A 13,981-nucleotide genomic window follows, 5' to 3' on the forward strand; every position below is an offset into this window, starting at 1 on the left:
GACATGGACCCTCACAGTGGAGTCAGTACTGCTGTATGAGACATGGACCCTCACAGTGGAGTCAGTACTGCTGTATGAGACATGGACCCTCACAGTGGAGTCAGTACTGCTGTATGAGACATGGACCCTCACAGTGGAGTCAGTACTGCTGTATGAGACATGGACCCTCACAGTGGAGTCAGTACTGCTGTATGGAGCTGAGACATGGACCCTCACAGTGGAGTCAGTACTGCTGTATGGAGCTGAGACATGGACCCTCACAGTGGAGTCAGTACTGCTGTATGGGGCTGAGACATGGACCCTCACAGTGGAGTCAGTACTGCTGTATGGAGCTGAGACATGGACCCTCACAGTGGCGTCAGTACTAGGGTTTAACACCGGGAATCCCGGGATGCGGGAATCCCGGGAATCCCGAGGTTATTTACCATCCCGGGAACTGACTTGGGTTCCCGGGATCCCGTTTTTTTTTTTTCTTGTTAGAAATGAATACTAATTAGTAGAAAGGCCTATCTACAGCGCGGAGGAATTACTATTATAATTAGCCAAGTTACTTGCCGCGTTGCCGACCAAGGCAGGGTCCCATCGTCCCGTTGTGAGAACCAATATGGGACGCACTGTAACAGTAATGAACAAAATAAAACACAAGTGGCCGTGATGCCCTGCCCTGCGCACGCTGATTTCACCGTTTCCTCTGCTGTCAAACGGTAGACACCAGTTGACTAGTTGAGATTCAACATCAAGTGAAACGCTGCATAAACAGTGGGTAGGTTTGATTTCGAGCCTATATTCCAGCTTAAAATGCGCGCAAGCCAAGCAATGCTTTTGATAGAGAGAGAGGAGAGACTGGAGAGAGAGAGAGAGCAAGAGAGAGCGCGTGCGAGAGAGAGAGAGAGAGAGAGAGAGAGGGAGAGAATTAGACCGATGTGGTCGGTGGTCCGATTTTTTTATCATCATTAATGTAGCCTACCCTACCTACACTTGCATTTTAGAACGTTCAAACTACCATTTTACTAGAACTACCCAGTAGAACAAGTGAACTGCACAACAGCTGTCTGTCTCATTGATTGTCAGTGGCAGCGCATGCATGTGCACATCAAAATCACACTACAAAACCCGACATTTGATCAACAACAAAATATAGATTAATACATTTGACAACATACAGCCAACATCCCAAAATGGAGTCTTAATATCCAGCAAGTAGCCTAATATAAATTAATAACTGCAAACAAATTACAAGTTTAGGCTATCAAATAAATCAATATCCTACAAAAGTAGAGATAAGCTGTGACCTCACCGGCGCTCTGATGGACAATAAATAAATAATCCTTTTGCAAATTCTCTTGTCAATAATGATACAAATGGAACGTTTATTTCAGCAGCTAGAGTTTGACATTGTTTGAGTGCGTGTTGGGTGCACAGCGCAGCTCCTCGTTTAAGTTAATTGTCTTCACCCGCTGCTGCGCAACAGAAGATCTCCGCCAGGGCACTATATTATATTTATATATTATATTTATATGATTTAAAAAATCAACTTAAGTCATTATTAGTGCAAGTTCATAGGTGGACACAATAGGGACATTTGGGCACCTCAATATAAAATTGGCTATTTAAGTATCTACATATAAATGCATTTTAGTGGGTACTTTTCTTTTTTTTTTACCCTTTAACGGGAATTCCCGGGAAGCCCGGGAAAAGGTCTGAAAATTCCCGGGAATTAAAATTAGCTATTTCCCGGAAAATGTTAAACCCTAGTCAGTACTGCTGTATGGAGCTGAGACATGGACCCTCACAGTGGAGTCAGTACTGCTGTATGGAGCTGAGACATGGACCCTCACAGTGGAGTCAGTACTGCTGTATGGAGCTGAGACATGGACCCTCACAGTGGAGTCAGTACTGCTGTATGGAGCTGAGACAAGGACCCTCACAGTGGAGTCAGTACTGCTGTATGGAGCTGAGACATGGACCCTCACAGTGGAGTCAGTACTGCTGTATGGAGCTGAGACATGGACCCTCACAGTGGAGTCAGTACTACTGTATGGAGCTGAGACAAGGACCCTCACAGTGGAGTCAGTACTGCTGTATGGAGCTGAGACATGGACCCTCACAGTGGAGTCAGTACTGTTGTATGAGACATGGACCCTCACAGTGGAGTCAGTACTGCTGTATGGGGCTGAGACAAGGACCCTCACAGTGGAGTCAGTACTGCTGTATGGAGCTGAGACATGGACCCTCACAGTGGAGTCAGTACTGTTGTATGAGACATGGACCCTCACAGTGGAGTCAGTACTGCTGTATGGGGCTGAGACATGGACCCTCACAGTGGAGTCAGTACTGTTGTATGAGACATGGACCCTCACAGTGGAGTCAGTACTGCTGTATGGGGCTGAGACATGGACCCTCACAGTGGAGTCAGTACTGCTGTATGGAGCTGAGACATGGACCCTCACAGTGGAGTCAGTACTGTTGTATGAGACATGGACCCTCACAGTGGAGTCAGTACTGCTGTATGGGGCTGAGACATGGACCCTCACAGTGGAGTCAGTACTGCTGTATGGGGCTGAGACATGGACCCTCACAGTGGAGTCAGTACTGTTGTATGAGACATGGACCCTCACAGTGGAGTCAGTACTGCTGTATGGGGCTGAGACATGGACCCTCACAGTGGAGTCAGTACTACTGTATGGAGCTGATACATGGACCCTCACAGTGGAGTCAGTACTGCTGTATGGGGCTGAGACATGGACCCTCACAGTGGAGTCAGTACTGTTGTATGAGACATGGACCCTCACAGTGGAGTCAGTACTGCTGTATGGGGCTGAGACATGGACCCTCACAGTGGAGTCAGTACTGTTGTATGGGGCTGAGACATGGACCCTCACAGTGGAGTCAGTACTGTTGTATGAGACATGGACCCTCACAGTGGAGTCAGTACTGCTGTATGGGGCTGAGACATGGACCCTCACAGTGGAGTCAGTACTGCTGTATGTAATAATAATAATAATAATAATAATAATAATAATAATAATAATAATAACAATAATAATAACCAAAATGTACTAACTTGTAACTGTTTTGGCTTTTTTAACTTCAGTTTTCCACTTTTGTATCCGTCACATTTCTCAAAGAGATCGAAGAACCTGGAGGAGGAAAGACAGACAGACAGACAGACAGACAGACAGACAGACAGACAGACAGACAGACAGCAACATGAATAAAGACAAACAGTTATGAGAGAAATCACCTGTTCTTCCTTTAGGTCCATGAATGACAAAGCTACATACTACTTTATTTAACCGCACCTAGAAATAAAAGCTTATTTTTGTTACGATTGCCTGAGTCCAATCTTTTTGTTTTATATCAATTTAATGTAAACATTAGTTGTCTTTGATGTTAATGTTAGGTTAATGTTATGTTTTACACGTTAAGACAGTGATCATTTTGCTTTGGAAGTTGCTGGACCGGTCTGGATCGGATACGGATATGTGCGTGTGTGTGTGTGTGTGTCAAATGACCAGATATAGTAGGCGGGGTCTATACCGACTAGAGTGAAGTGCAGTGAAGGACTAGAGTGAGGTGTAGTTAGTTTAAGGACTAGAGTGAAGTGCAGTAATTTGGTTTAAGGACTAGAGTGAAGTGTAGATGGTTTAAGGACTAGAGTGAAGTGCAGTTAGTTTAAGGACTAGAGTGAAGTGCAGTAAGTTAGTTTAAGGACTAGAGTGAAGTGCAGTAAGTTAGTTTAAGGACTAGAGTGAAGTGTAGATGGTTTAAGGACTAGAGTGAAGTGCAGTAAGTTGGTTTAAGGACTAGAGTGAAGTGTAGATGGTTTAAGGACTAGAGTGAAGTGCAGTAAGTTGGTTTAAGGACTAGAGTGAAGTGTAATTGGTTTAACGAATAGAGTGAAGTGCAGTAAGTTGGTTTAAGGACTAGAGTGAAGTGTAGTAAGTTGGTTTAAGGACTAGAGTGAAGTGTAGATGGTTTAAGGACTAGAGTGAAGTGCAGTAAGTTGGTTTAAGGAATAGAGTGAAGTGTAGATGGTTTAAGGACTAGAGTGAAGTGTAGATGGTTTAAGGAATAGAGTGAAGTGTAGATGGTTTAAGGAATAGAGTGAAGTGTAGATGGTTTAAGGACTAGAGTGAAGTGTAGTTGGTTTAAGGAATAGAGTGAAGTGTAGATGGTTTAAGGAATAGAGTGAAGTGCAGTAAGTTGGTTTAAGGACCAGAGTGAAGTGTAGTTGGTTTAAGGAATAGAGTGAAGTGTAGATGGTTTAAGGAATAGAGTGAAGTGTAGTTGGTTTAAGGACTAGAGTGAAGTGTAGTTGGTTTAAGGAATAGAGTGAAGTGTAGATGGTTTAAGGAATAGAGTGAAGTGCAGTAAGTTGGTTTAAGGACCAGAGTGAAGTGTAGTTGGTTTAAGGAATAGAGTGAAGTGTAGATGGTTTAAGGAATAGAGTGAAGTGTAGATGGTTTAAGGACTAGAGTGAAGTGTAGTTGGTTTAAGGAATAGAGTGAGGTGTAGATGGTTTAAGGACTAGAGTGAAGTGCAGTAAGTTGGTTTAAGGACCAGAGTGAAGTGTAGTTGGTTTAACAAATAGAGTGAAGTGCAGTAAGTTGGTTTAAGGACTAGAGTGAAGTGCAGTAAGTCGGTTTAAGGACTAGAGTGAAGTGCAGATGGTTTAAGGAATAGAGTGAAGTGTAGATGGTTTAAGGAATAGAGTGAAGTGCAGTAAGTTGGTTTAAGGAATAGAGTGAAGTGTAGATGGTTTAAGGACTAGAGTGAAGTGCAGTAAGTTGGTTTAAGGACCAGAGTGAAGTGTAGTTGGTTTAACAAATAGAGTGAAGTGCAGTAAGTTGGTTTAAGGACTAGAGTGAAGTGTAGATGGTTTAAGGAATAGAGTGAAGTGTAGATGGTTTAAGGAATAGAGTGAAGTGTAGATGGTTTAAGGACTAGAGTGAAGTGCAGTAAGTTGGTTTAAGGACCAGAGTGAAGTGTAGTTGGTTTAACAAATAGAGTGAAGTGCAGTAAGTTGGTTTAAGGACTAGAGTGAAGTGCAGTAAGTCGGTTTAAGGACTAGAGTGAAGTGCAGATGGTTTAAGGAATAGAGTGAAGTGTAGATGGTTTAAGGAATAGAGTGAAGTGCAGTAAGTTGGTTTAAGGAATAGAGTGAAGTGTAGATGGTTTAAGGACTAGAGTGAAGTGCAGTAAGTTGGTTTAAGGACCAGAGTGAAGTGTAGTTGGTTTAACAAATAGAGTGAAGTGCAGTAAGTCGGTTTAAGGACTAGAGTGAAGTGTAGATGGTTTAAGGAATAGAGTGAAGTGTAGATGGTTTAAGGAATAGAGTGAAGTGTAGATGGTTTAAGGACTAGAGTGAAGTGCAGTAAGTTGGTTTAAGGACCAGAGTGAAGTGTAGTTGGTTTAACAAATAGAGTGAAGTGCAGTAAGTCGGTTTAAGGACTAGAGTGAAGTGTAGATGGTTTAAGGACTAGAGTGAAGTGCAGTAAGTTGGTTTAAGGACCAGAGTGAAGTGTAGTTGGTTTAACAAATAGAGTGAAGTGCAGTAAGTTGGTTTAAGGACTAGAGTGAAGTGTAGATGGTTTAAGGACTAGAGTGAAGTGTAGATGGTTTAAGGACTAGAGTGAAGTGTAGATGGTTTAAGGAATAGAGTGAGGTGTAGATGGTTTAAGGACTAGAGTGAAGTGCAGTAAGTTGGTTTAAGGACCAGAGTGAAGTGTAGTTGGTTTAACAAATAGAGTGAAGTGCAGTAAGTTGGTTTAAGGACTAGAGTGAAGTGTAGATGGTTTAAGGACTAGAGTGAAGTGTAGTTGGTTTAAGGACTAGAGTGAAGTGCAGTAAGTTGGTTTAAGGACTAGAGTGAAGTGCAGTAAGTCGGTTTAAGGACTAGAGTGAAGTGTAGTTGGTTTAAGGACTAGAGTGAAGTGCAGATGGTTTAAGGACTAGAGTGAAGTGTAGTTGGTTTAAGGACTAGAGTGAAGTGCAGTAAGTTGGTTTAAGGACTAGAGTGAAGTGCAGTAAGTCGGTTTAAGGACTAGAGTGAAGCGTAGTTGGTTTAAGGACTAGAGTGAAGTGCAGATGGTCTAAGGACTAGAGTGAAGTGTAGATGGTTTAAGGACTAGAGTGAAGTGCAGTAAGTTGGTTTAAGGACTAGAGTGAAGTGTAGATGGTTTAAGGACTAGAGTGAAGTGTAGTTGGTTTAAGGACTAGAGTGAAGTGTAGATGTTTAAGGACTAGAGTGAAGTGCAGTAAGTTGGTTTAAGGACGTCACCTCTGGTGTCGAACCTCCATCTTCATTTTCTGCTTGGGAGTTCTGTCTCCATGGCGAATGACGGCAATGACACATCGCAACTCCATCCTGAGTAGGAACAAATGCAGTCAAATGTAATGAACTAAATGTGACAGCAGGCAGGTCGATAGAACAGACACTGCTTTGCTGAACAACTCAACAGGGTTGTACGACTACAAATGACAGATATTCAAACGAAAAAAATCTTTTACTCTTTTTTCCTTTTGAAAATGTGTTATTTGTGTGGAGTGAAAGGCTGGAGGCTCGTTTCCACAGAGAGTGCTTTTTGAGTAGAGGAGTGATTTGGATATCATGTGTAGAACATGATTCATAATGTATATCATAGAACATGATTCATAATGTATATCATAGAACATGATTCATAATGTATATCATAGAACATGATTCATAATGTATATCATAGAACATGATTCATAATGTATATCATAGAACATGATTCATAATGTATATCATAGAACGAGAGTTATGCATATAACTAAGGTTCTACGAATTCCGGATGACCGCCAGAGGCAGTGTTTTCAACACCTGGATATCATCGCGCGCTCGCGCATAGGTCGAATATTAATACCAACAAAGTCACTCGTGACCTGTGTGCACGCACGCCACCTATATAGGGGCGGGGCACACAGCGTTCATCCTCATGAAATCTTTTCGTCGAGAACGAGATTCCGAGTGACAGTCAACTCTGGCGGTCATCCGGAATTCGTAGAACCTTAGTTATATGCATAACTCTCGTTCTACTTCATTCCTACTGACCGCCAGAGGCAGTGTTTTCAACACCTGGATGACTAATACCAACATAGTCACGAGGAATCTGCGCTTACCGAAGTCGGTTTGCAGATAGAATAAACAGACAACACCACAGCCGTCGCCACAGGATGCGAGACGGCCAGGTTGACTATATATAGGAGCGGGCAAAAGCCCATGAAAGATGAAGCTCATTCGGCTGCATCTCCTGGCCTGCTCCAAGCCTGTATCACTGAGGGAGAGGCTCTGGCAACCCCCGCGGTCAAGAAAGGCCTTGGGGGAACCTGGAGGCCCCCTGAAGACGTACATTTGCCTGAACGCAGCAATGAAAGTCTCCCTTAAGCCAAGGCACAGCTGTGCCCTTCCTCCCAGACAAATACAACCAAACTCCAGCCATCACGGCTATGTCCTGCCACAGAGCCCGGACGGGACACAATAGGCAGGTACTAGAATGCAGTTGCTCCACCTCTGGTTGAGGAGCAAACTAACAAATCAACAGGCTAGCTGACGTGAAATGCAGAAAGCCTCTGAGGACGTAAGGAGGGGTCGGCCATATGGTAAACCCAGACCCATCGGAATCCCACTCTAACAGTCTCTGGCAATGGCCAGGGCATGAAGCCCATCTACTCACTTTTGCAGATGGAGCAGTGAGGACAAAGAGTACTAGCAGATAGTCATCTGAGAGCAGCCCGATGTACCGGCTGGGGACAAAGCTTCCAATACCACAGGCAAGCATCATGAAGGCACCCATGCAACCTGTGGGGGCCACACGCGGAGAGCATCTCAATGGTAGAGAGGCTGAACCCTCTAACATCATCCGCAGATATCTAGGGCAGCATAAGCACAGAGCAACGCTCCAACCTATGCCGTGGCCCTTGTCCCGACTAGAGCACAGTCTACACTCGCTGGCGTGCAACGCCCTGGTGTACGATGCACAAAAATCCAGTAATTTTTGGACAATAGTTTTGAATTTCAGTGGTCAATGACGCAGCCGAAGGTTAGGAGTGAGGATGCCCCATGCACCTCCCCCCCTAACTGTGACAGGAGATCTTGTCTCTGTGGAGAGGCCAAGGCACTTCATTGAGAAGCTGCAGTAGGCCAAAGCATCTTGCCGTAACGGACTGGTCTGTCCCGGAAGGGAGACCTACAGTCAACAACGCGTTATGCCCTCAAGGCTAACGGTACTACCGCTCTGCCATACCTATGCACGTGATCCGAACTGCTATCGGATCCAAGAGGCTTCCAGTGGGAAACAAGTCCGCAGCCTGGACTGTACACCCAACAAGCGCATTGCTATGAAATTTGCAAGATGAGGCAAGGTCCACGAAAGGAGCTTCCAAGCCTCCTGCAGAGACTGACTGGGTCAAGCGCCCCAGAAGGCAGACTGTTGACATATTGTGTTATTGAACACGGCATAAACATCCTGAGGGCCAGGTGCACTGCACGCAGGTCCAGTGCATTAGCGACACTGGCTGGAGACCCTCACCATTCTGTTGCAGTCTTGGGGTTTGAGGCCCAAGCCACAAATATACATGCCCATTTGTACATGCGTGAAATTTGTCCGCTGTATTTATTTACCCATCCTAGAACTACTAGGAGCAGTGAGCAGCCATTCTCTGGCGCTCATGGGGCAATTAGGGGCTCAGACAGGGACACACATCGACCCACTTCTGGCCTGGTGTCGAACCCGGGACACCCAGAGGCTCTGGCTCATTACCAAAGTAAACAGTGCCAATTCTCTAATCATGCAAGCAAACGCCTAGATTGATAGGCGCTGTATAGGCGCTGGGTAGGCGCTGGATAGGCGCTGGATAGGCGCTGGATAGGCGCTGGATAGGCGCTGGATAGGCGCTGTGTCTGCGCATCAACACTCGCATGCCGGAGGGCCAGGGCGAGGTAGTCAAGGGAATGTCCAATACGTCACATTCCAGCCGCTGTGGCATGGCTCTAGTTAGCAGACCAGCTAAAACTGTGGCCATGAGCAACGGTCATCCAGCTCAACAGCTTCATCTAGTGACACCACCAGAGAAGCAATGTTCACAGTTTAGGCGTTTAGCAGGCGCTCTTAACCCGGATCGACTTACAGTAAGGTAATGTAAGTAAAGTAAGCAATGTTGGCATCAACCACTAGCCTTAGGTCTAGGCCATATTGGGCTGTACTCCCCATGGCTGACCAGTCCTTGGTAAGAGGTTCTGGAACTGGCCCACATGCCAAATCTCATGATGTACGGCACCGAGGGTGTACAACGACGATAGTTGTTGGACGCATCCATTTAGGCCAAGCCGTTATATGGCCAGCTGGGCTATGTACTCTCAACGCTTTCGTCCAGCGACAAGCAGTAGCGGAGCTACACACTCCCAATGCCAGCGGTATATTCCAGTGGGCGCACGCCGCAGTGGCGTGGTCCCTCCAAAAGCGGCAGAGCGAGACACACTCTCAACGCTAATACTTTCCACTCCTTTCTTCCAGCGACAAGCAGTAGCGGAGCGAGACACACTCCTAATGCTTACGCTATATGGCGGTGGGCCGCCCGTCATGGTTTCTCAAAGCGGCAGAGCGAGATGCACTCTCAACGCTAATCCTTTTCCCTTCTTTTGTCGATTGACAAGCAGTCCCCGAGACACACTCCCAATGCTAGGGGTATATTCCATTGGGGGGGCACGCCGCAGTGGCGCTTACAAATGCAAAATACAGCATGCAGCTGGTATAGCATGATTGTCAGTCATTATTTCTTGTTTCTTTTTCCCTGTCCAGCCTCATCATGATTTGTCTGCATGGGGATCTCATCTTAAACAAGCTCAGTGCTTAATGAGTTTTCCAATTTAGTAGACCTTGTATTGTGAATTTGTACTTCCATGTACTGCTTTCAATTCAGTGGCCCAGAGTTCGTCATCCTGACAATTCCTCTAGCTGAGAAAGCATCCTGAGGGCTCAATGCTAGCATCCCTGTGGGAGGCAAATCAGCCACAACCACGGCCAACCCAGTCGACCTTTCTGCCAGCAGTATGCCGCTGCAATTAGCCAAACATTCACAGCCATAGCCTGTGTCAGGCACCATAGTCAGGACATGACCGGCCCAAGTAATGGACCTTCCCTTCTGGGACCAGCAATTGTTGCAATAATCCATGGGCAACAGCAACAGAGTGAGACACTCAATACTACTGATGACGTAGCCGTAGCAAAAGCGAGAATCATTCAGGCTACAGTGTCAAGGACACAGTATGATAGTCAAGAAGTGGCAAAGCGAAACACACTTCAATCGTCATATAGAATTCTTTAAGAATATTTCACTACCAAGCACATAGTATTATCTGGATAGCAGCAGAGCGACATACCCTCAAGCTATGACATCAGTATTCACAGTATACTGCATATGTTGAATAGCAGTAGTGAGTACCAGGTACACACAGTATTAGTGGGTAACAGCAGCAGAGTGAGATACACTTGTGCTATTGGTAACGTAGCCATAGCAACAGAGCGAGAATCGTTCAAGCTACAGCGTCAAGTACATATGTACTTGTTAATGTATTGTGTCTTGGACACAATTAACACAATTAACATTAATGTTAATTAATGTTGTCTTGGACCCCCGGAAGAATAGCTGCTGGTTTCCCTTTTTGCCGCAGCTAATGGGGATCCATTGCCAATAAACAAAGCTTATTGATTATCAGTACCCAGAGTACAATGTTACTAATATGTAACTTTGTCGTAGCAAGGAGCGACAACCACTCAAGCCACAGTGTCAAGTCATGTGTCAAGTACCCACAGTATGAAAACCAAGTGATGGCAAGGCAAGACACACTTGAACCATACCAGTATTATAATTCCATTTTACTACCAAGCACAAAGCAGTATAACCTGAATAGCAGCAGCGAGTCACACTCAAGCTATGATACACACTCAAACTGTGAGGTTAAGCACACACAGTGGCAGTATTGGCATATATGCTGCTTAAGTCAGCTGTCATTGATCAGCGAGACCTCTTTTATCCCATTAAGACCTGGAACTGTGTCATTTTTAGGTTTGAGCTAAAAAGCATTATTTACACTTTGGGCTATTCAAAAATAGCAGATCTACAAGCTCATAGCGCGGCCCAAGTACATGTATTAATAGGTACACAGTATATCGTCCAATAACGACAGAGTGAAGCACACTATGGATGTCCTTTATTAGCTGCAGCTAAATTATATTTGGACTGGTTAAATTGGGGTTTGAACCAGGGACCTACAGACTTGCAGGTAGACAGTGTACTGACTGAGCCGGATAGCAATCAAGCTAACACGCGCCATATGTCTGGTAGATAGAATGTCTGCGTCAAAGTGAGAACCACTTTCAGCAAAAACATTCACAGAAGAGCGCTCATACAGTGGTGTAAAGTAACTAAGTACATGTACTCAGTACTGTACTTAAGTACAATTTCGCTTAGGTATTTGTACTTTAATGGAGCCTAGTTATCTGCCACTGCGCGCATTAACGCCTTGGTCGTCTCCTCGAGGCGAAAGAACACCTTCTATGAGACACATTAAACAGTCAATCTGGCTCCACCGCCGTCGTGTCCTCGAGGCGAGAGACGGTCTTCTCAAAGCGGCAGAATGGGATACATCCTCAACGCTGAATACTTTCCCCTCTTTTACTTTATTTGTCTGTAAACAGCACAATACATGCACTCACCGTCGCCAATGTACAGCTATGGCTCCATAGTTACCTGTGCCAGGTTCAACAACAACGGTGGAGCGGGGAAAGTTAACGGTGTTATTGTCGTTAGCTCCAATGCTACAAGCAGCCGCTAACTCCATTCACCGTCGCATCTCGCATGCTTTTTTTTTTTTTTCCTTGTTCCTTTCCGACAGCCCCTATAAACGGGGTAACGTAATTCCATGGTAGCAGGCTACGCAGTCTCTGGAGGACGGACCGTAGTCCGTAGCCCCAACCGTGTTGGTTACGAAACTTTGACGCGCAGCTGCAAGTATCGACCTACGCTTTGGAGGCGAAAAGATGAAAGAGGATGAACGCTGTGTGCCCCGCCCCTATATAGGTGGCGTGCGTGCACACAGGTCACGAGTGACTTTGTTGGTATTAATATTCGACCTATGCGCGAGCGCGCGATGATATCCAGGTGTTGAAAACACTGCCTCTGGCGGTCAGTAGGAATGAAGTAGAACATGATTCATAATGTATATCATAGAACATGATTCATAATGTATATCAGAGAACATGATTCATAATGTATATCATAGAACATGATTCATAATGCCAGGTTGTGTCACGGCTGCCTTCAAGCACGTTGTGGTAAAGCCCTTCTTAAAAAGAAAAACCTTGATCCATCTGTTTGATCTAGTTTTAGACCTCCCAGCTACCTTTCCTTTCAAAAGTTCTGGAGAAGGTAGTCTTCGCCTAACTACAGTCATTTTGAATCACCCACAACCTCCACCAGAAATTCCAGTCAGGTTTTAAACCAGGCCACAGTACTGAGATGGCTCTCCTTAGGGTTTTTAACCATTTCATTGTAACTGTTTATTCTGGTACCCCCGCCATCCACATTTTGTCCTGTCACGCCTTGAACACCAGGCTGGTATCACAGGCACCGCCCTGTCCTGGTTCAAGTCCAACCTGTCTGATAGGACCTTTGCAGTCAAATTGGGGGGAATTCTCATCACCCTCTGCCCCCCTCACATGTGGGGTTCCCCAGGGTTCCGTGTTAGGCCGGATATTATTTCTGCTGTATATGCTACCCCCCCCCCCGGTCCATTATCACTAAACATAACATCTCCTTCCATTGCTACGTTGATGACGTCCAGATCTATTTACCCAAGGCTGTAGCATAACAAAATGTGGAAAAAGGGAAGGGGGGTGAATACTTTCCTATGGCACTGTATACACTTTTAAACTAAGCTTTATGTCTTCCTCCTTTTTGTTATGGCCTACGAGCCAGGTCCTAACACTAGGTACTCACATGGTCCCACAGGTTAAAGGTTAACGGTACTCACATGGTCCCACAGGTTAAAGGTTAACGGTACTCACATGGTCCCAGAGGTTAAAGGTTAACGGTACTCACATGGTCCCAGAGGTTAAAGGTTAACGGTACTCACATGGTCCCACAAGTTAAAGGTTAACGGTACTCACATGGTCCCAGAGGTTAAAGGTTAACGGTACTCACATGGTCCCAGAGGTCGTGGGGACGATAGGAATGTCTTCAGCCTCCAGAGGGATGGACCAGGGGATCTGGAACTGTGGAGCCAGTTCTCTCATGATGATGTTTCTGTAGGAGATCAAATGTAAACTTTATGATGTTCTACAGTAGAGAAAATATGAACATTATGATCTGTTGGAGATACATTAGAATGTTATATAGAGTCTGGAACTACACCTCCTGAATGTTATATAGAGTCTGGAACTACACCTCCTGAATGTTATATAGAGTCTGGAACTACACCTCCTGAATGTTATATAGAGTCTGGAACTACACCTCCTGAATGTTATATAGAGTCTAGAACTACACCTCCTGAATGTTATATAGAGTCTGGAACTACACCTCCTGAATGTTATATAGAGTCTAGAACTACACCTCCTGAATGTTATTTAGAGTCTAGAACTACACCTCCTGAATGTTATATAGTCTAGAACTACACCTCCCGAATGTTATATAGAGTCTGGAACTACACCTCCTGAATGTTATATAGAGTCTGGAACTACACCTCCTGAATGTTATATAGAGTCTGGAACTACACCTCCTGAATGTTATATAGAGTCTGGAACTACACCTCCTGAATGTTATATAGAGTCTGGAACTACACCTCCTGAATGTTATATAGAGTCTGGAACTACACCTCCTGAATGTTATATAGAGTCTGGAACTACACCTCCTGAATGTTATATAGAGTCTGGAACTACACCTCCTGAATGTTATATAG

General features: G+C 44.9%; 1 protein-coding gene across 4 annotated transcripts in view; it reads right to left on the reverse strand.

The window, feature by feature from the left end:
* Positions 1 to 13,981, reverse strand: part of LOC308077796 (inositol hexakisphosphate and diphosphoinositol-pentakisphosphate kinase 2-like) — a 70,107-nt gene that overhangs the window by 37,999 nt on the left and 18,127 nt on the right. For all 4 annotated transcript variants that reach the window (XM_080418728.1, XM_080418727.1, XM_080418726.1 and 1 more), the window contains exons 9-11: positions 13,228 to 13,329; positions 6,284 to 6,370; positions 3,065 to 3,140 (exon numbers count right to left, since the gene is read on the reverse strand). In XM_080418728.1, coding sequence (XP_080274854.1) covers positions 3,065 to 3,140; positions 6,284 to 6,370; positions 13,228 to 13,329 — 265 coding nt within the window. The remainder of the gene's footprint in view (positions 1 to 3,064; positions 3,141 to 6,283; positions 6,371 to 13,227; positions 13,330 to 13,981) is intronic.

This window comes from Gymnoscopelus braueri (genome assembly GCF_963280865.1).
Source record: "Gymnoscopelus braueri genome assembly, chromosome: 22".
Lineage (NCBI taxonomy): Eukaryota > Metazoa > Chordata > Actinopteri > Myctophiformes > Myctophidae > Gymnoscopelus > Gymnoscopelus braueri.